Source organism: Equus quagga, chromosome 2, assembly GCF_021613505.1.
Source record: "Equus quagga isolate Etosha38 chromosome 2, UCLA_HA_Equagga_1.0, whole genome shotgun sequence".
Lineage (NCBI taxonomy): Eukaryota > Metazoa > Chordata > Mammalia > Perissodactyla > Equidae > Equus > Equus quagga.
The window spans coordinates 51,880,826-51,904,877 of NC_060268.1; the positions used below are offsets into that span (position 1 = coordinate 51,880,826).

At 34.6% G+C, this 24,052-nt stretch overlaps 1 protein-coding gene across 7 annotated transcripts in view; it reads left to right on the forward strand.

The window, feature by feature from the left end:
- The window catches only part of TCF12 (transcription factor 12), a 346,407-nt gene that overhangs the window by 256,959 nt on the left and 65,396 nt on the right, over positions 1-24,052 (forward strand). For all 7 annotated transcript variants that reach the window (XM_046652341.1, XM_046652337.1, XM_046652343.1 and 4 more), the window contains 2 exons: positions 9,492-9,627; positions 13,663-13,715. In XM_046652341.1, the coding sequence (XP_046508297.1) occupies positions 9,492-9,627; positions 13,663-13,715 (189 nt within the window). The remainder of the gene's footprint in view (positions 1-9,491; positions 9,628-13,662; positions 13,716-24,052) is intronic.

Genomic DNA, 24,052 nt, shown 5'->3' on the forward strand with positions numbered 1-24,052 from the left:
TATGCTCACTACTGACCTCATGAGCATCTGCCTTCAAGAAATCCCTTATAACATGTTTGGAAGTGAGGACTCTCTTTATGGAAGCCTATGAAATCCTAAAAGAAAGTCATTCTTATTTCGTATTTGCAATTATTTAAATACTGGATGTATAAAAATAGCTTTTGTCTGGTCCTCTTCATAGTTCTTCTGTTTCCAAGAAGTCTTTGTTGATCTACATCCCAGATCTTCCTACTTTGCTATCTTTCCTTGGCTGATGTAGGAGAAAAGTTCAGAGAAAAATATTAATGAAAATGAAATATTAAGATAGTAAAATTTCCCTCTGGTACTGATAATTAAAGAAGATTGAGAACCTTAAACTGCTAAGATTACCATGTTTTAGTAACTTAACAGTATATAGGTAGTTTCATTTCTTTTCTTTTTTCTCTTTTTAAACAAGAAGGATTGGGCTGATTGTGTTGGCAGGATGCTTTGATGGATGACTGTCATTATCTTCTCAAACCTGCGTGACACTTTAAGTATAGAAAATGATAATTAAATCTTCGAGAGACCATGTTGAGATTATAAGACTTGGGACTTGTAAAAGAACCAGCATAACAGTTGGCTAGTGGTGGCTGGTTTGTTTTTATTGACCCAGGAAAGGAATAGAAGCATCTCAGGTTTTCTTTTACTTTGTTTCCCTGTACATCCTCCCTCCCCCCAATTAATATATTGTTCAAAATGTTGATAATGGCTTGAAACTATTCAGGTTGCACAAAGCATTTAATGAAATCTTGTCTTAGACAAAACACTAGAGAGAATCATAATTAATGTCTCATTTTCTGCCAGTTGCTATTGATTACTCATTCAAGATCCCTTTGTTCTCAGAATGATAACAACTGTAGTTTGCATCACTATCTAATGAGATTCACAGGATAGAATTCTTTAACAACATGCTGATAATTGCTGACATATCCCGGGAATTTCAATGTAAATGAATTTGCATCATAATACAATTATTTCACAAATGTCTGTGTTTTCCAAATTTGAAATTTATTACAGTCTGTTTTTTAATCATTCGTAGAAAATTAACAGAAGGCTGATATATTATTAAAGCCCAACATTTATATTTTGCCCTGAGTTCCCCTTTACTCTGAGATTTTGATATGATTGTGACTTGGGGTGAGAGGCTTCTTTGTCACTCTTCAGTTCCCCTGTCATGATCTCTGAAACTTCAAATAGATTTAAAGCTGAACTATACTGTGATGTTCCTAAATTAAAAGAACAATTGCAAATATGATAATACTATAGTAATTTTGCTCTTAGAATAATTGTGTGTGTGTGTGTGTGTGTGTGTGTATGTGTGAGTGTGAGGAAGATTAGCCCAAAGCTAGTATCTGTTGCCAATCTTCCTCTTTTTTGCTTGAGGAAGATTGTCCTTGAGCTGATATCTGTGCCAGACTTCTTCTGTTTTTTTGTATGTTGGATGCCATCACAGCATGGCTTTGATGAGTGGTGTGTAGGTCCGTGCCCAGGATCCAAAACCATAAACCCTGGGCTGCCAAAGCAGAGCACACAAACTTAACCACTTTGCAACTGGGCCGGCCCCATCTTAGAATAATTTAGTTTCTTCATCCCTCAATGACAAAAGAAACACATGGTAGGGTATAAAAAATTCAACTGATATCTTAACAGTTTGTGTACTCTTGTTTTATCGTGATTTTGTTTTATACCTTTCTACTTCTTTAATTAGTACACTCCACTGTCAAAAAGACAAATCTGGGAACGTCTGCTTCCCTTTAGGTATTAAAACTGCATACCATTTCAGGAGTGTAATATAAGCATAAAATTAACGAATTCTGTGGAATGTACACAGTGCAGAGGTTCCATGAGTCCATATTAAATATTTTAAATGTTTTGAGATATGCAACTATAACATTAGGTACTCTCCATCTTATTTTTCTAGAAAACAAATTAGTGATGAGTTAGTGCTTCAAATTAGTCATAAAATGAGACTAATAATTTTTGACATAGGCTTTGAATGGATATCAAAATATATTTACTACAGTATACAGTACATTTGGGCCAAGCCATTGAATGGAAAAAGCAGTTCCAAGGAAGCAAGCCTATGTTTATCAAGATTTCAAACACTTTCCCTTTTAAGGGTAAAGAATATCCAAATTACTGCAGTGTGATTCTGAATCCTCCTGGCTCATTTTTACATAGGATGTTCTTCTGTGTTCCTATTAAATCACATTTAGAGTACCTTCCAATATAATTGAGAAGTTGCATTAATAAATGATGTTGGCCAAGCTCACTACTTTATTCCTCTTCTTTACCTTTGGTCAATATCACCATGAAGGCTTACACTGAATAGCCTTTTCAAGTTCACATTTTAAAGTCTGAGTTTCTCAAGCATGTGAAGAGGAAGAGAGAACTTAAGAATATATATCTCTCTCTCTCACACATAGGCTACTAAAGTTCCAAGTAAAGAAATGGGGATTTTTATTTACAGGCTAGAGGTTTGTCATATGTAATTCAAAAGGAAATTTACTTACTGTAGATTTTATTACAATAATCTGGGCTGTATTAGTGTTTCAGGGATAACCTTTCATTGATTATTCTTCAGTAATTAGATACATTTTTCATAGATGAGGTGCTAGATGACCATAAAAAACATTCTTTTTTTAAGCATATGTTAAGAAATGTAGTGCTGTGTCATTTCGGAATACTAATTCTGCCTTGAATAAGACAACTCCGCAGAATAAAACTGCTTTGCCTAGTTCTGTATCCTCTGGGATACTTGTGTATTCTTTTTGCCTGAGATACCTCCAGGACAAGATCAGTCGTAATCAATAATGCTTCTCATTTGTTTTAGGTAGGCAGAAAAATCAATAATATGAGCTGATACATAAATTTATTTTACGAAAAAAATTAAGTAGTTGATTTTGTGTGCTTTAGTGTTAGCAAAATGTTTGAAGAATCAAATAAAGGAAAAATAAATGATTTTATTAGTGGTATAGTATCAAAATGTTAGACTTATATAGTTTAGCCCTTGATGTTTTTAGTCATCTTTTCCATTAGTTTCATGGATATTATTTCCTAGATTATCAAATCCTTGTGGAGAAAACCTTGTCTTAAACTTCTTTTGTATTTCTTACAGTCCTGAATAATTCATTTTAGTTAACAGGATGAAGTATCATCTTGTGTTCTTAAAAAGAAACAATTTCTCTTACATTTATTTTGCCTAATCAAATAGATCATGATACAGATTAATCAGGGGAAATAGTTATTTCTGTGATTAGGATGGCTGAGTGAAGAGCAGCTTCTGGATCTTTTTTGGCATTAATATTCATTGTAGAACAAGAAAACAGGGTATTTCCTAACCACATCTCCATATTTGTGTGGAGTACGGAGAAAGGTTTATCAACACTAAAATTGGTAACAAGTAAACTTTTTTTCCTAAAAAAAATTTGTTTTCCTTCTTTTTCTTCCATTATTTCATGCATTTGTGCAAAATCTACCAGTGTGTGTTCTATAGATAGCTCAGCTTTGGGATTGAAATCCACAAATTCATTTACAGGTTAGTCAATATTTTTTCAAGTTAACAATCTTCTAAATGATAATTAGGTTCCTGAACTATTGTAGAAGGAAAGAGGAAAGAGCCTCTTAAACAGACCTAGATTCAAATTAGGATTCCACTACTTACTATGTGTATAACATAAAATTTATATAGTACTTAATAAGATTGCAGTAAATATTAACTGAGATGGTACCTTTTTTTGGGAAAAATTACAAACCCACAGAAAAGGTGTAAGAATAGTACAGTGAGCATCCATGTGCTCCTACTCAGGTTTCATCAATTAGTATTTCACCACATTTGTACACATACATTCCTTTTCTTACACTCACTATGTGTGTATATGTATGTTTATCTATATGCTATATGTATATGCTACACTTCTACTGAATCATTTGAGAATAAGTTGGCATTTTTCTATTTATTCTTGATCTAGATTGATACAGTTTGAATCTGTCACACTCCTCTTTGGATTTAGCTTCTAATTGTCAACCCTCTTTCTAGGGACCTGTCTATTCTCTTTCCTATTTCTAACATCCTATCTTACCTTAGCCATTGGGAGATGTAACTCAACCAGCTTGGATTCAGGGCAGATGAGGTCTCCTTACTTAGGACAAAGAGTTTGTGCCCAGGAAACAGAATAAAAAATGTCGTTCATCTTATTTTCATTCTTTTGTGATATTTAGAATGTGTTAATCTATGGAGCAAGAAAGGATGAAATTGAGTTTTTGTTTTCAGTGGGGCCTACAATCATGCTACTTACTTTTACTTAAGCCTTATTTACTTTTTCAAGAAAGCCTTGAGCTAATTAGTTACACCCATTTATAGAAAAGGAAACAGACACATTAGTGTTAGATAATTTGCCCAGGATCATACACTCAGGATTTGAACTCAAGGTAGCTAACTCCAAAGTCCATACTGTTTCCAGGACATCAGAATTTTTGTAGACTTTTCATCTGCTTTTAGGAATATAAGAAATACACTTTCCCATTCACCATTTAGATTATTCTGTGCTTCTCTTAGTCTTTATTATGACTATTTGACTTCAAGAAGATATAATTCACTGGCTACATTATACTTATCTGAATCTATCTTTATCTTATAACTTAAGCAGACAGACTTCTTCACCATCCTCCAGACTTGATCCTTTGTCCCTCCATTCAATCATTACATAAGGGGTCAATACACATTTTCTAAAAAAGTCTAGATAATAAATATTTTAGGCTTTGCAGACCATACGTTCTCTGTTGCAACTACTCAACTCTTCTTTGTAGCACAAAAACAGCCATAGCCAATACACAAATGAGTGGGTGAGACTGTGTTCCACTAAAAGTAGGGTCAAAAACAGGCCATATTTGACCTGCAGGCCTTGGTTTGTTGACCCCTAGTATAAATCATCTTCTTACATGCTCATTAGAATTTATATACCAGGGAAATGTTGTATGGAGCACTGTTAAGAGACATAAGAATGCTCATCCCACTCTTGTATTTGTTTATATATGTACAATGACCAGTTTCATATGTGCCTTCTACATGAGAGGATGAAAATGAAGTAATAAATACAGCAGGTGCCTCAAAACATAATATCATGAAATTCAGTTTTGTACTGAGCAGGGAACATGCTATTAAAAGACTAGTGATGTTTAAAGGAAAATTTCGAGGTACGTGGCCCCTGCCCTCAAACATGTGGTGATAATATGTTCCATCCAGCATATTATAAGCTATATTCTGATCGCTATTTGAGGAATGTTGAATGTGCCTTGCACAGGCAGAAAGAAAAAGAAGAAAGAAACACAAAACAGATGTGACAATGAAAATTTCAGTATAACATGTATGGGAGACTTGATGACTCCTAGGTCACACTACTCACAGAAATAACATAATTAGGAGCTCCATTGCTAATTGTTTGTTATAAAGATAGAAAGAATACATGTGTTATTTACAGTGATATTGATTTCTCAGTTTTATCATTTCTCCTGGAGATTATTATCTTAAGGAAAACTATTTTTCCTTTATGTCTGATAATCACATCCTTATTTCCCAATCTGTTGAACCTTCTATCTGTTGGAATTTGTGCAATTAATGCTAAATAATTACATTGATAGTATGTAATCTTTTCGTGTACACATCATGTTGTCTGGTGTTTGAAATCCTCTTCTCATTTTTCTTCTTTATAAAGGAAGATATGAACTCTGTTCAAAGAAGAATTTACCTTTTAAGGAATCTGAAAAAATTGTTTTCTTAATTATAAGCATTTCTGAAAGATCTAGTGATCTTTGGCTGGTTTAGTACATTGATTACTTTATGTGTACTCCAGCATTGTTGAATAGGCTTTTTTACAAAAATGAAATATCAAATGAAAATGAAAAGACAATATAGCAAAACATATGAGATGCACTGAAAGCAGTGATCACAGGGAAATTTATATTTGTAAATGCCTACATTAAAAAAGAAGAAAGATCTCCAATCAATAACCTAACTTTACACTATAAGAACCTAGAAAAAGAAGAGTAAACCAAACCAAAGAGCAGGAATTTTAAAAAATAGAGAATAGAAAAACAAAGGAATCAACAAAGTCAAATGTTGGTTCTTTGAAAAGATCAGCAACATTGACAAACCTTTAGCTAGATGGACCAAGATAAAAAGGAGAGTCTAATTGTTAATCAGAAGTGAGACTAGGGAGCATTACTACTGACCTTACAAAAATATAAAAGAATACTCTGAACAATTGTATGCTAACAAATTAGACAATCTAAAGGAAATGACAAATTCCTACAAACATACCCACTACCAAGACTGACTCAAGAAGAAATAGAAAATCCAAATAGAGATAAAACAAGTAAAGAGGTTGAATCAGTAATAAAAATCTTTCCCAAAAAGAAAAGCCTAGGACTAAATGACTTCACTAATAAATTCTATCAATCATTTAAAGAAGAATTAACACCAATCCTTCTCAAACACTTCTTAACTAATTCTATGAGGCTAGCATTACCCTGATACAAAAACCAGAAAGAGATATCACAGGAAAAAAGGAAACTACAGATGAGTACCTTTTTGTATATTAATGTAAAAATCTTCTAAAAATACTAGTGAGCTAAATCCAGCAGCATATTAAAGGGGTTATACATCATGACCATGTCCACTTTCATCACTTATATTCGACATTTTACTAGAAATTCTATGAGAGCAATTAAACAAGAAAAAGAAATAAAAGGCATCCAAATTGGAAAGGAAGAAGTGAAACTATCCCTATTTTCAGATGATATGATCTTATATGTAGGGAATCCACAATAAAACTATTGGTTCTATTAAATAAATTTAGTAAAGTTGCAAGATTTAAAATCAACACACAGAAATTAGTTGTCTTTCTATACACCAATAATGAACAAACCAAAAATAAAACTAGGAAAATAACTCCATTTACAATAGCATCCAAAAGAATAAAATACCTAGGAATAAATTTAACCACAAAGTTTAAGACTTGTACACTGGAAACTACGAAGCATTGCTGAAAGAAATTAAAGAAGACCTAAATAAATGGGAAAATATTCAGTGTTCGTTGATGGAAGACTTAATGTTGTTAAGATGGCAATACTCCCTAAAGCAGTGTACAGACTCAGTGCAGTCCTTATCAAAATTCCAATGGCATCTTTTTGCTGAAATGGAAAAGCTGATCCTCAAATATATATATAATTCAAAAATGGGCAAAGGACTTGCATAGACATTTTTCCAAAGAAGATATACAAAGGGCCATCAAACCCATGGAGAGATGCTCAACATCATTAGTAATTGGGGAAATGCAAATCAAAACCACAATAAGATACCACTTCACACCCATGAGGATGACCATAATTTAAAAAACAGGAAATAACAAGTGTTGGTAAGGTTGTAGAGAAATTAGAAGCCTCTACTTTGCTGGTGGGAATGTAAAATGGTGCAGCCACTGTGGAAAATAGTTTGGCAGTTCCTTGAAAAGTTAAGCATAGAATCACCATGTGACCCAATAATTCCACTCCTAAGTGTATATCCAAAAGAATTGAAAACAGATACTCAAAACAAATACTTGTACCTGAATGTTCATAGCAACACTATTCACAATAGTCTAAAACTGGAAACGACTGAAATGTCTCATCAATGGATGAATAAATAAACAAATTGTAGTGTAGCCATACAGTGGAATATTATTCAGCCCTAAAAAGGAATGAAGTACTGATTCATGCTACAACCTGAATGAACTCTGAAAACATGCTAAGTGAAAGAAGCAAGACGTTCGCATATTGCATGATTTCATTTATATGAAATATTCAGAATAGGTAAATCCATAGAGATAGGAGCAGGTTAGTGGTTGCCAGGACCTAGCAGAGGGGAGGAATGGAAGTGAGTATTTAATGTTACGGAGTTTCTGTTTGGAGTGATAAAAGTGTTCTGGAACTAGATGGTGATGGTTGCACATTATGAATGTACTAAATGTCTGATTAGAAACTTTAAAATTGTTAATTTTATGTTATGTAAATTACAGCTCAATTTTTTAAGCTGAAATATAAAAATTATTTAAAATCATTAAGTGATATGATAAACTGCAATGAGAGTTTTTCTTAATTATTAGAATGCAGTCAGGGACTGGGTTACTATGACTACTATTACAAAGTGCTACTGATTCTTTATGACCAGAGCTGAGGTTTATGTCTCAGTACCTTTATGATACTCAGTGGCTGAAAGGACAGTGACTAAGAGTATGGTGAAGGCAGTAAGCGGTATTAAATATGGAGTATTAAATTAAAAGTTTATCAGAAGGAACACAGTTCTTTTCACTTGAGAGCATCCTCTCACATGTGTCCAACATCCTTTCAAGTGGAAGTCTTCTTTTTCTGTCAGCTACTAGAAAGCTTGGAACCAAAATCTGCCAAGTCAGCTTCATCTGCTTTATGATTGAGTCATTAGGTTAGTAGGTCAGAGCTGCTGGATTTCATTGAAGCACTTGACAAAGTCTCATGATGTCACTGTAGCATTCCTTAGGGCTTTCTCCTCAGCCTTGTCCTGATGTTTCATTTTTTTAAATCACATTTTTTATGCCCACATACTAGAAATGCTAGTAAACGCATTGGTTGACAGACTCAGAATCTTAAAAAGATAGGAATGGATGATTATTATGAATCAAATATAACAAAATGAATTTTATCCAAGAAAAGTCTCATACTTGGGTCAAAAAAACACGAACTGGAAAAAGAAACCATTGGAGGGACATGACTTAATAGCAACATATGCAATAAAGAGTAATAGGGTATGATCACTCTTAACCTCTCAGTATAAGCTAACACAAATGGGTTGTTTAAATCTAGTGTTAAAAACTGCTCTGCACTAAGCAGGCCACATCTGGGGCATTGTCCTCAATTCCATTTTCCAAGAGACTTTGACAAACTGAAAATAAATCTAGAGTTCTGTGTAAAGGATGATGAGGAAGACATTCAAGCCCATGTCGTAAGATACAATTGAAGAAAGCAGGAATGGCTAGTCTTAAAAATATTGGCACTCTTCAAACAATGAGAGCTAATCAAAAAGAAACAGGAAAAGGCAAAAGAACAGAGCTGACTGCCTTGTATGGTCATGAAAGCATTCCAGCAAAGACTGGGTGGATGTTTTTCAAAAATATTCTTAATGATTAAACGATGGAACCACGTGGTAACTAAAGTGTCTTTCAACCCTAAGATTGTATGGATCTACATAATTACTAGAAAGCAGGTAACATGAGGATGGGGAAAAAGAGAAAATATGGGCTTAAACCAATGGTTTAATAGAACTCAAATACAACTTATTGAATGCTTCTAAATTCAAGGCATTGTTGAAGGTACTATATATAATTCAGAAGTGATGACATTTTCAGGTTTGGGTTGGTATCAGTGGGACAATAACTTGTTTCATTGGCCTTGTTTTATAGTCTAGTCTCCTGAGACAAGATCTAGGGCTTGGAAGCCCAGCTCAGCTGTCTTCTTCAGGAAAACCGGGGACACCATACTACTCATTCTCTGCCACAAGTTCCAGGAGAAGACCACTCCATGATTCTGCAGCACTTGGTAAGTGCATCACACAACAAATCCCATCCTACAGATGGTTCCTTCCCCCCCCCCTTATTCTTTACTGCTGGCTGCACTTTTAATTATTAAGAAGAAATTTGGTTTCTTGGGTATCATGTTCATATTGGGGCTTATTTGCATAATATATATCTATTAGATATTCAGTAAACAATCAATTTAATACTCTTGTTTGATCATCAATATTAGAGGAACTAAGTGAAAAATGGGACTTAAAAAATGGGACTAGTTTTTACTCTCATAATAAAAATGTCATGTGCTAATATTAACACCTTATTTTTCGCTAAAATTGATATAAATGCTGAACAGTTTACAGAGTAGTTTTATATACATTCTCCTCTCATCAGTACAACAGTTGTGCTAGTCAGTAGATGTAATACCAGATTCAACATAAAACTGAGGCTCGAAAGAGAACACGTTCATATCATTAGAAGGTGGTTTACCCAGGACAAAATTTAAGATTTTCTGACTCCAAGTCCAATGTTCTTTGCATATTAATTGTTTTTACTCCCAGCTTTTTTAAAAAATTGAGGTAAAATTAACATAACGTAAAATTAACCATATTAAAGTGTACAGTTCAGTGACATTTAGTACATCCACAGTGCTATGCAATCATTATCTCTGTCTAGTTCCAAAACATCACCAACACCAAAGGAAACTCAGTACATATTAAGCATTCAACCCTCATTCTTTTTAGCTTCCTTCTTTTATGTCTTATTCATAGCCTACCCAGGCCAATCTGTTTTGTGTTGCTGCTTATAGCAAGCCTCAGGTGTACTGACACCTTATCCAATCAGTGTTTAAATGTGGGGATTTTTTGGTGATTCCTACCAAAGAATCCTTTATACAAGAAAATTGAAGTTGCAAATCATGTTTATGTTAAGGATGGGCCAGCTTCTAAAGTAAATATAGTCCACCAACAGAAAATATGTCAGTTATTTATTCCACAAATCTTTGTTGACTGCCTCCAATTTAGATATCTACCTTCTGTCAAACCAATATTTTGGTGAAATATTCATAGTCTCTGGGTCTAGAGTATGCTTGAGCGTATAAAAGGGCACAATGATGGATTGTCACGTTCGGTACAGAGAGCTCTGATTAGATGTGCCCACCTCTCGGTATTATGAGTGATTTAGTATATGTACTGTTAGAGTGACCACAGAGGGTTTAGACCAGTATACTTTTTGTTATTTAAGAAATGATAGGAGCCAGCCCAGTGGCGCAGTGGTTAAGTGCGCACGTTCCGCTTCGGTGGCCCAGGGTTCGCCAGTTTGGATCCCAGGTGTGGATATAGCACTGCTTGGCAAGCCATGCTGTGGCAGGTGTCCCACATATAAAGTAGAGGAAGATGGGCACGGATGTGAGCTCAGGGCCAGTCTTCCCAAGCAAAAAGAGGAAGATTGGCAGCAGATGTTAGCTCAGGGCTAATCTTCCTCAACAAAAAAAAAAAAGAAAAAAAAGAAATGATAAATTGTGAAGGGTCTTTTTTCCATCTCCACTTTTGTTTCTCACCAAATGAGTTAGGGTAGGAGTATTCATTTGAGTCTAGATGTGTCAGTGTCACTCTAGAAAAATGTCCTGTTAGTATGCTGCGTGAGCACATAGTGTGACAAAAAGCACTAATGTAGACCAATACTATTACTAAAAGTTTAGGGAGAAAATGAGCTATTGAAATAACTAGGAAAGGGAGGATGAATTTCATAAAAACTTAAGTTTTCTAGAAATTAAAGCTTATATCGTCTTCATTTTCTTTTTGGTTGTGATAATGATAGATACTGTTGATTGTCTCCTCCATGCCAGGTACTGTGCTATAAATACTACATCTTTACACAGACTCTTATGAGGTCGTAATATTGACCTCATCTTACAAATGGGGAACCAAGACCCAGGAAGCTAAGAAACTTAACCAAGGCTTGGTACCCAGGGAGGTCCACTCATCCCCTGTATGAATACCATTTAGTGGATTATTAATCCATTCCTCATTGCTGTTTCTCAGTCTTAGTCACTCTTTCTGGGCATTACACTTATTCATGAAATCTCAGAGTTGAAAGGCAACCTCAGCATCTTGTCAAGTTATTTTGATACTCTAGGAAATCAATATTCTGCAAATCAGTATCTATCCAATTTATAATCATTTTGCCACAGATTTTAATATACACCTAATAATAACGGCTAAAATTTATTAGGTGTCACTCTCTGTTAGGTACTCCCCTGAGCACCTTTCATATATTATCTTTATTACAATAATTCCAGGAAGTGTTATCCCATTTTTGTATCTTAGGTAACTGAAGCTCAAAGAGGTTAAGTAACTTACCCAAGCTCACACAACTACTATATAATTGAGCTAAAATTTGAATCCAGCCAGCTTACTCTCTTAATTGTTAAATTTTGCAACCCCCTAAAAGTGAACTGTTAATCCCAAAATTCCTTATTTTAAATCTGACATCATGTATGTAATTGTATAAGGGTAGCTAATGATCAGATAAAAATATAAAAGAAAAACTTCTATTCATATGACAGGGAAAAATTGCCCTAAACTAAATGGCAACATCTTCTACTAGTAATTACCCAAAATAGAATGATGAGCTCCAAACTGATAAGGAGCAGTTCACTTGACTTTCTTGGTATACAGTGTGGCTTTGGCTCAAGGAATGCTGTATTAATTGTGTAGAGTTGGGTTCTAGAAAAGCCTCACAAAGAACAAAAATTTTGCCTGTAAGTTTTGTAAATATAGAGTGTACCAGATGTTGCTTATCTTTGGCTCTTTTAAGGAAATATAGGCTGCCTCTTGGGGTAGGGACTTAGATGCTAGTGAATGTTTTTTTCTCTTTTTATTGTATAAAATTTTTCCACATGCCTACTTATAAATTGTTTTCTTAGCTTTGTAGCCTCCTGGGATATTCACTGTAAAGATTCCCAGCCCCAATTGAAAGGATTTCGTTCATTCTTAAACAAGTGCATGTCTTATTGTGTTCTATCATTTATGACACAGGAAAATACAATGCTTGTTTGATTCTCATTTTTATAGTTTTCAAAAATATTGTACTTTATATTGCCTTCTTATGTGTTTTCTTCTTAATAGTGAATCCCTGTGAAAAATCCTGAATTTGATCCGTTATTTGTGTAAGATTGGAAAGCTGCACTTATTACCTTTTTTACAATAGACAAATTTAAAATTTTTAAATTTTACAGATAAGTAAAATTAAAATAACAAGTGAAGCTGAGTAGACATATGAAAATACTCATGTTCTCATTTGTATTAATAATTTATGCTTTAGAAAGAAATATACTTTAGTTATTTTGGGAAATAAATATAAACATCCAAGGATAAATTGTACAATAAATGGTACTAAAGTTGCAATTTTAACCACACGTTATTAAAGTAAATGTTCTTGCAGAATACTGGATGATATTGCATATGACAGTGCCCCATATTTAATAGTTTATGTAGCATATCTGACATTATTATAACCTTAATTTTTCATTTATTATTTTTCAAATTTTTAACATAAGATGTAGCATAGCATTAACTTTTAGTCTGTTTAATATGCTTTTAAACCTAATTCTCGATGTGATATGAACACTAAATTTGTGTCTCTGTTGAGTCATATTATTAAAATTACCTGTTGCACCAAATGCCCCTCTATAAATGAAACTGAGATAAATGATGTAAAATGCCTAGCATGGAGTCTGCCACGTATTAGCTACTTGAGACATGTTCACACATGCTTTCCTCACACACGCTTATTGGTTTATCTTCTTTCTTGTTTTACTTTGTTTTCTGTCTTCTTCCTAAACTTATGGGATATGTATTTCAGAATATATCGCTTCATTAGGAGAGCATGTTTTACCCTGAAACCAGTTAGAAAGAATGAGGCCCCCATCCTTATATTCCTTGCTTCCTCCTAAGTATTGGAAAACAAGAAAAGCACTGAGAGGAAAAATTGTTTCCTGTTCATTTGAAGTCTGATCTTTTTAATATAAATGCTGATGAAATATACTGTTTTCCATGTGCAGATCCTTTGCAAGCAAAGAAAGTCAGAAAGGTGCCTCCTGGTTTGCCTTCTTCTGTAAGTAGCCATTTTTTTTGACTTCATGGTAAACAAACTGATTTCAGGTATTCGGTATTTGCTGGCTATAAGGTTATACTCAGTTGGTGTCAGTTGGCACACTTCACACAGTAACTGTTCACTGCTAAACAGAATCATTGATTGAGGTAAATCTGCATTTAATGTTAGGGTTTTAGATTTCTCTACAATGATTTGTAGATTACTCATATGCTCTTGCTCCATGTCCCTGTCATTTGAATTCCCCTCTTGGGAAGAGGACTAGGCCGGTAGCTGTCAAAGAAGATCTCCTGTACAGGTCTTTTGATGTTTAATTAGTCATTATGTTGCTGAACAGGAGGACAGACAGAGATTAATAGCTGAGAATCTTAGAAATTTACATTTGTAATAATCCCAGTGGAGCTAAAGACATTAAGATTCGGAGGACATGTTCAGCTCAGCTTGCCTCAGTAGGACTGAGGTTATTAATATGCATAAATCACCAAGTCAGATGTTCATTGTGAAGCCCTTGTGGATTTTAAAGCCTTCATTAAGCCTTTCCTAACTTCAGCCTAGCATCAGGAAAGCTTTCAAGCAACTAGTTTGTTGATCCCTCTTTGCTCAAAAATGTATCCTTTGAGAATAAAGAGCTTTCATGAAGGAGGTTGGAAAGGTTTGGTGAACAATCATTAATGGCCATGATAATCTAATGCTGTAGGAGTGTTTGTGCTATTAAATATACTTTACTCTTTTAAAAAGTAAAAGTATTTGTAAATGAACCTACATCATAAATCCACCTACAGTTTAAAAATCCCTGGTGTGAGGAGGGAAGATTTTTTTCCTTTCCCTTTGCTTAGAACAAGTGGGGAGTGGGGCTTTTGGATTGAAGCCCCACGCCTTATAGGGTACATCTCTTTGTTGTGTAAATGGATGTTGGGCTTTTATTTGGCAGTACTTAACACATGGCCGCAGGTGCTGCTGGATGAGTCACAGCTCATCGAAGTATACACTGAATGGAATATCCAGCTTGGCAAGTAGTAATCTAGAAGGAGCAGCATGGGTCTGCGCTATTTATTTTTTATTAAGGCTGAAGTAGAGATATCATCTTTTTGATTATTTGCCTTCCTTCTGTCCTGTGTTCTTCCCCTGCTTTCTCTTCCCTGTGATACATGAAAACTCGAATTTGAAATCCTCTTTGAAACTCAGTTCCAGATGGATCTGAGTTTTATGCAGCCTAGGGCAGCTGTGCTCTGAACCTGCAGCCTACCTGGAAGGTTGGATTGCAGCTGCAGGCATTCTTAAACGCTTTTGCTTACATAAGCACTTGGGCCCACTAGAGGCTGAATAGCTGCTTGATAAACAAAATGAACACAATGCCTCAAATCATTATTCCCGAAGACAGGAATTTTTTTCAGCAGCAGCTAAAAATAGTTGGGCAATTTACATTTTAACAGTTGCGTGCTGTGCTGGGGTAGGTGGTTCAATGGTATAACAGATGATTTCTGCTAGATTAACAGAAATCACATTTAAAACTGACAGGACTGCTAAAACATATAACCGTGCAATTTTCTTGTAATTTATTGCTATAATTCTGTGAGAGTAATAAAAGTTAAATTACATATTAATATTTAGTAGAACCACACAGGTGAAAAAAACAGACTAGTAAATGAAAAATTTATCTCATTTCTTCTTAGCCTGACATTAATTTTGAGAACAATATATTTTCAGAGTTTCGTAGTTCTTTCGTTTTTAAAACAAAAGGGCAAAATGGAGAGAACAGCCTGCAAAGAGAATAGGCACTGGAGGTCACCAGTGTTCCTTACAATCCTAGTCATAATAGCATTCACCCTTGGAGTTATTCCAAGGTGATACTCTAAGACTCCAAGGGTATATTGTCTCAGGTGTCCTGGACGAGCCGTAGGAAGGGGAAAGCCACTGAATTCTCACAAAACTTTGATTTCTTTGAGAATCTTTAGAAAATTTCATAAGCTGAGCCTACTTATATATTGTATTGCTAGCTACCTTATTTGAAATTTATTAGATATTTATACAGAATAGAAGAGAATTCAGTATGTTCAATTCTATATTTAACATCAGCATCAAGCATGATTGTACTACTCTGAAACTATGCTGAAACTAGTACTTAAACATATTGAATGTTATTAAGGATATATAAATAATAAATGCATTTTAATTAATTGAAAATATTTTAGATTAAATGCTATGTTGAAATATCAAGTTTTTAAAAATTTTTTTAAAAACTTTAAAAACAGATACTTTGATAACTAATACCAAAATAATAAACTTCTGAAAATACTTGGTTACACTATTTATCTTTTCAGTGTCTTAAAAAAAAATGAGAATTTAAAATTATGGTTTTCTATTGGAATGCTTTTACTGAAACGTATGTAATTTACAGGCCTTTAACAATGTGAATTATTTAAAAAATGGGTATAAAAATGAAAATGAACTATTTATATTTTATTTCATGGTTATTTGAATATCATACTTCCCAAATCAAACTAGAAATTTGATGGTAACATCACAGATTTCAAACTTTGCTGTTATCCAGTCTATCTTTAATTATCTGTAAAATAGGTGCTACCATTACTAAAGAAACAAAGAGCTAGGTTCATATTGTACTGCTCATACTGCTACAAAAAACAAAAGTCGGGTTTACTTAACATGCAAAGCATTGGTAATCTACATGATTTGACCATAGAGCATTGATTAGAGGCCTTTTCTTTTTATGAGCCATGATACATATTTAGGGTATCGTAAGTACAAACCTCAGCTCCTCTATTCCTCTCTGCAGAGCAACTGAAGGGTAACTTCTTTCTGGATGAAGATCCAATGAGGGTCTGTCGACATAATTAAAGCACTATGGTCAGTAAGGTTAAGAGAATGGTCTGCTCAAATCTGCTGGCTCAGTTATTAATTGGTTGTTTGTCCCTGAACACCTCAGTTAATCCTTAGGAAATTCAGAGTGGAAAATCCAAACTTCCTTTTAGGTCCAAAATGCTAAGTATTTTGGGTGTTAAAACAGTCATGCTCAATACGTAACCAAAAAGTGTAGTGGTCATGGTTTTCTTCCTACTAATGAAGAAATGTTGTTCTTAAGTACATTAAATTTTCCACTTGCTTCTCTAGACAGGTTGAAATATTGAACAAAGTGGACTTTTGTAGCAACAACTGTAGAATGATGCTTGGACATGGAGAATTCAAACATACACACACTGTCGTTGCCTTCAGGGAACTTACCATCTGAGACACAAGCATTCAATGAATTAATTACATTGCAGTAAGGCAAGTAAAGATGTATACCAAGTGCTCTGGAAACATAGGGTAGGTAGAACTAACTCTGCCTTGGAAAGTACTGATGGCCTCAGGAGTTGACATCTGAGCTGTTTCTAGAAAAATGAGTAGGAATTCATCTATTAGAGAAGAGGGAGAACGGACCAGAGAGGTAACAGGCATAGACGTGACAAAATAAACGTGTGCTCAGGCCTCAACTAGAAGTACAGCATTACTAGATTCTATACCAAATATAACCTTTGTACTTTTGCTATAGTAGACCCACTCTCCCGCTCTAGGGGAGGATTGGGGAACACATCAGACCAGTCCAGATATGAAAAGGGATAAGCTGTCATAGCAGTCTACCCTGGATAAGGGCCTAAAGTCCCCTGACCAGTAGACAATAGGAGGCATTTGTAATTGTTAAGGGTATCTGGGAGTCTTTCCAAAGGTGTGGGTGGTACTTTGACTTTGTAGGGTCTTTTCCCTCTTTTTTGTGTGTGTGTGAGGAAGATTGGCCTTCAGCTAACATCTGTGCCAATCTTCCTCTATTTTATGTGGGCTGCCACCACAGTGTTGCTTTACAAGCAGTGCTAGGTCCATGCGTGAGATCCAAACCTGCAAACCCCAGGCCACTGAAAGCAGAGCACGTGAATTTAACCACTATGCCACTGGACTGGCCCTCTTTTCCTTCCTTTTTAGGGTTCTTGAACCTCCCCTCCCCTTCCCTAACCACCACCTCTAGTCTTTGTTCTTTGCATGTACCCCAGCTGTTTTTCATCCGTATCAGATTTTTACTAAGATAAGACATTTAAGGAAATTGTGAAGCACTGGGTAAGGATTGGGGCAGTCGTGTTTTTTTCCTAGTAGTTTGTGGAAAAAACTGAAACATTTGCAGTATATTTGTTGGCATCCTTTACAGCCTCAGTGTCACTCTGTTAGAGGTACAGAACTTAGATGTATGAGGATCTATGTTAACCATTATCTGTATCATCTTAATCTTTAATCTTTGCCACACAAATCTATAAGGTAACTAATATCCTCTTGTTACAAATGAGAAATTGAGACTCAGAGATACTAAGTAACTTGCCCAAGATCGCACATAGAGCCAAGATGCCACCATCTGAAAGGATGATGTAGAAAAGCACAGACTTCCCAGTCAAGGAGATGATGGGTTGTATCTGGCCTCAGCAGCTTTTTATTTTATTACCTTGGAGAATTCCTTTGAAGTTCTCTGAAAGCTAAGTCTCTATTTGTAAAAGGAGATAATAATGCTTATCTCAAGTGTTAAGTGTGAGGGTATTATACGTGCCTGGCATATAGTAGACACTAAGTAAATGTTTATTTTTCTAGTTCCTATCTCTACAGCTTGAAATTTAAAGGAACTTTAGCATTTCATTCTTACCAAATTTTTGTTGAAAAGCAAAGTTTGAAAACATAAGGAAGGATAAATATTATAGTAAAAGAAAAAAAACTATTATGTTACCTAGACTTGCATATGTAATGTATATGCCTGGCACATAGTGAGTGAGGGGTAAGTTGTAGCTGCTATTGTTGTTTAGAAAGCATTCATTTTCAGAAAAGGAATCTATAAAAGGAGGAAAATTCTGTCCCTAGAATTCATACTAATTTTGTTTTCTGAACCATCAGGAGTCTATGCTTTTTTTAAATCATTGTTTGAACATCTTTGTGGCTCTCTAAAGCGTTTCAAATTCCTAAAGTTATGTTCTTATTCAATAGCATTTGAAAACATCTTTTGAACATCAACTTTTGACTCTACATCAAAATGGCATGTCTTATTCATTTTGAATATAACTAGTTTGCAGTCCCATACATAGTCTGTTGACATAATCTATTTGTTTCTTAATCAAATGTCATGCTGTCTTTTGTCCTCTGTTTTTGAGTGTGTATATTTTCCCACAAAAGCTATTACCGTTTAATCAGATAATGTCTTTGCTTTTTATCTAAACTCTCAAAGTATATTTTACCACCCCAGCCATCAAGAAAAAATATTTTTTCTAACTCTTCCCCCCATAAGGCGCTTTATTGTTTCTGAGATGAATCAAAGCAGCTTAGACTCCACCTTTTCTTGCTTTGCTGCAGACAAGTACCGAGTTCTGTAGCCTTTAGATTCGTAATTGACTATAGTTTAGAAAATGATGCATTCCTTTTTCCCAAAATTTTTACAGGATTTTATTTTGTTGGTAATGGCTTTCTTTTAATTAATGTGAATTTTGAGTCATTTTCAGTAATAAATTTGAAATTTTAGGGGCAGCCCTTGAGGTGATTGGAGATATCCTGAGGTGTTCCCAAACCACAAAGACAGCTAAACCATGCCCAGTGACCTAGTATTTTCTTGTAGTACATACTAAAGAGAATTAGTAAGACTATTAAATAGAAAAAGTGAGAATATTAAATCCTGAGGGTGGCTAAACAGGATTTTTTTAAATAGGAAAGAGAAGACAAATACAACTTTCTGGGGCTGGTAGAAAGGAGTAACTTGGAAAACTACCATTTAAAAGATTATTGGATATCTAAACTAGTGAGAAAAAGGTCAAGGGTTAAAACTATAGAGAAACTGTTACCTCCAGTTTATATACAAAAATAACGACATGACCAGCAAGTAGAATACTCTCAAAGGGAGTATCCTATAGAAGTCACTAGGAAGCTGAGATAACAGTTCATAGACAATTATGCGATGCCTTTAAGACTAGCAAGCATCCTAGTGATTCTGGAAAAACAGTATTTTACATGCAGCACCAGCTTCAGCTGAACTTTGTGAGTGCACCCTCCAGTTCTTGAACATGAGTTGGAATAGGTGTTTGCTTAGCTCGTTTGGCAGACAAGCATAGAGGGCACAGAACAACTGTAGGTACTTAAGAGTTTCTTATTTCTGGCTGTTAGATAAGCTCTCTCTATTTGAAGGTTACCATGATATAAAATTTCCAAAGTGGCTGATACTTTCTCTGACCTTTAGGTCAGACGAGCAGAAAAATCTTAGTATATAAAGGGAATGGTTCTATAATCCATTCCAAACTTATATTCAGTTTGGTTATTGAATAAAAGATTTTCTTCATACATTAATAAGAAGAAGTAGCCACTGTTTATGCTGACAGTAAGTGCTGTTCAGAACAGTGTGAGGATTATATCAGTATAGATAATAGGCTTTTAATTCATAGTTCTAAGATGTTCATTTTTGTGATGAGCCAGTAATGTCTTTGATCTGAGTTCAAGTCAAAAAACAGAAGGAAAAGTAACCAATGAGTAAGTCCTATGTATCCAATTATTTGTACTGATGTGGTTGTACAACCGCAGTGATATTTGTTATTTTCTGACTATTTCTTTTTAAAGAAGAAAGAATATGGCTGAATTTCAGAGCTGACTTTTAAGGTTTATTTGAACTCTTCAGCTGCTTGTGTTTCAGATCTCTGATGTTGGATAAGACCCAATGTGTTTGTGTAGCTTGCATGTTTTTTAAAGGATATGTGATTGAATTCTGTAAATGCTTTTAGAGTTTAAACCCACTATCTGGATGTTCAGCATCAAGAGAACCATGAAGTTTTTTTGTTTTCTTTTTTTCTAATACAACCAAGGATTATTTTTTCAAGTATAGGAAAGAAGGAATAAATTAAGAAATTCCAAATTTTATCACTGAGGTGTTTGGGGCTCTGGATTTCATTCTAAGTTAGGGAAGACTATTACATCCTAAGTAATTTGCTGACAGGAAATTTGCTATCACTGATACTCTCTTTGTTTAACCAGTAATGATTTTACTTTGCGAAGTCATTTATTGTGCTTGTAGTATATCTAATTTCAAAGACGGTAATATATGCTATATGGATAAGTTTATGATTAGAGTTTTAATCATTTTAAAAACACTGCTAGTCCCAGGATAGTTTCCAATTTCTCTTGTGTTTATATTCATTGAATAGATTTTAAATTTTAAAGTGTTAGCCATTCAAAGTTTTTGTATTTTCATTATCTGCAATTATTTTAATACATAACCCAGTATATCTATAATATGCCAACATTTTATTAGTTTTCAGAAATTTCTAGAAATTATATTTCTGGAAAATTTGATAGAACCTTCTTATCTCTTTGTTATAGCCTATATTTCTGCTCTTCTTCAGTGTGCTAGACCAGGAGTCGGCAAACTTTTTGTGTAAAGGGTTATGTAGTAAATACGTTCGACTTTGTGGGCCAGATGATCTCTGTTACAACTACTCAACTCTGCTATTGGAGCATGAAAGCAGCCACAGATGATATATAAATGAATGGGCATGGCAGTGTTCCAATAAAGCTTTATTTGTAAAATCAGGTGGTGGGCCACAATTGGCCCACAGCCATAATTTACCAATTGCAGCATTAGACTTAAAGAATACAAGTATATGCCTAAAGTGGATACAGTCTTACCGTCTTCATAAATGTTCCTATGAAAAGCAAACCCAAAGAGAAATAGAATTAAATACTTTTTAGGCATGTTCCCTGGGAGTTTTTTTGGATCCATTACCTGATATACATTAGTTCCTTCATCATTTCCTTAAGGCTCTGGACACTGGGCCAGAGTTTATTGTATTGACAGAAACTTTCCAGGACCATTATTTGCCTTCTAAAATGTACCTGACTAGGATAGTGGGAGAGCCTCAATGTATAAAGTGGGTGCTATGGCATCATAATTTTTCTAGGATTTAAATGTTATTTTAGGTCGTAATATGCAGGATACTTTATGACATCAAAAGTAAGCCCATAAGTAGATATATTATTAGTAAATGTTTATTTGAAACAATTGAGCTTAAAGTATTTAAATAATTTGACTGTGACATAAACAGCCCTACTATAATTTTTTACCTAAACTTACATATATGTACCCAATCACCATCTTTTATCCTGGTCCAACTTTCTCTTAGAACTCAAAGCTAAAAGGTGGTTTTTAGCTGCTTGAGAATCAGTCCCAACCCAAGTATGATTGTGAAACAGATTCTGTTGGAACGTGACATGTTTCTCTCTAAACATAAAAGCTTCATACAAGACTTGAGAATCTTCTATCCCATGACTAGAGAATTCACTTTTTCAATTTTAATCTATATAAATTTAATTGAATATTTCGGGTTCTTATTTAGTTCCTTTTTCTAGCTCTATGACAGCTAGTATTAACAAGAAATAATACTTAGTAAATAAGTAATAAAACTTGACATTATTTGAAATCAAGTTATGTTTATAAATTGCAAAAACCAGTAATGTGAGTGAGAATTAGAAAGTCTTTACTATTATGGTGGGCTCCATTTAGTAGATCTCCAGTGAGAGAAATATGAATTCATTCTATTCAAGTCAGTAAATATATATTAAGTGCTATTGTGAATGAAGAATTCTTTTAGGCTTGAAGGATTTTAAGTATGAATAAAGCATGGACCTTGTACCCTGTCTTCAAGATGCTTTTAGTCAAGAGAAAACTTTGACCTTTGGAAAGAAGTAACTTTTAAATTTTTTTCTGTTAAGTAATTGTTGCCCTTTGGGCACATAATGGAGTATCCAGGAAATGCCTTTTGAATTCAATTAAAAGGATAAAGATAAATACTGTGAAGCTATTATTTTATGTTATCTACAATAGGGAACATCATCTGTTAATGACTTCCTCCTCTGAGCTGTACTTTTCAACTTCCTTCTGCTCAGGCTGGGGCTGTTCAAATCATCAAAAATATGTTAATTTGCATTCTTTGTATAAGAAACTGAATTATTTGTCCTATTTTTCCCCTAAATTATGCAATTAACTTTTCGTTATACACAATAGGAGTAAATTTGCTAAACAGGCAAGTTACGGATAATTCAGCCATTACTCTATAGTGTGCTAGGGTTGACCTAGTTAACAATACAGGATCATGATCCTCATGTGACAGAGGAGTATGGAAAACCAGAATACAGGAAACTTTCCCTAATGGAAAAAAAAGTTACGGTTTCATTGATAGAAAAGTGAAACAGTGGTTATCTTCCCACACTAAAATTATCTTCAAGAGTTTGACCGTTTGTCACCATCTGCTGCTAGCATTGTTATCCAAGCCACCTTTATCTTTTTCCTGAACTTATGGCAACATTCTCCCAACTGGTCTCCCAGTTTTCCTTCAGTCATTTTTTTTAAAAACCAGGAAGATCCTTTTAAAATCTAAGTCAGATGATACCATTCTTCTGCTCCAAATCCTCCAATAGCATCTCTTATCACTGTAAAACAAGAGTGCTTAAAATGGCTTTCAAGACCCTTCTCATCTGTCTACTGCTACCTCCCAGACTTCGTCTTCCACTTATTGACCCCTCTAGCCATGCTGCCCTCTTTACTATTCCTTAAAAATATCAACACTCCCCTGCTTCGAGGCCATTGCATTTACTTTTCTTTCTGCCAGAGCACACCTCCCTTAGTACCCACATCGCTAGTTTTCTCACATACTTTTCTCTTTGATCACAAAGCACTTTATCACTGGGATCTTTTGTGATGTATCATATAAAAAATGGCAACAAGCCCCCATCATACCCTCTCTCCTTCCCTGCTGTATTTTGCTCTATAATACTTGTTACCATCTGATGTAGTGTAATTTGTTTATTCTTTATCTCTCTCACCCAGGAGAAAATTGATAAGGCAGGGATTTTATACTGTTTGTTGCTTTATCTGCAGCACGTAGGTGCATAATAGATGCTCAGTGAATATTTGTTGAATAAATGAACAAACTCAAATGATGAGCAATACAGCCATAGCTGTTTCTTCCTGGCCCATGCTCAGTTGACTCAGAGAAGATATAAAGAACATACTGGGTAATCTGAAATTAATATGTCCTTCAAGGAGACCTACAGGTATATTTTAATCATCTATATTATTTAACTTACTTAAACTTTGTAAAAGTTTTTCAGGGAGGAAAAAAAAATGTCTGATTTTTCATCAGAAAAGTGAAAATCTTTTCAGTGGCAAAGATCACAGATATTCTTCCCATTTACATAGGCATAGTCTTTCCCTCAGTTAGATAGGTTAGAAAAAGGAAGACTTCCATTTGGTTTTCCTTGTGAGGTCTTAGCATTTGATAATT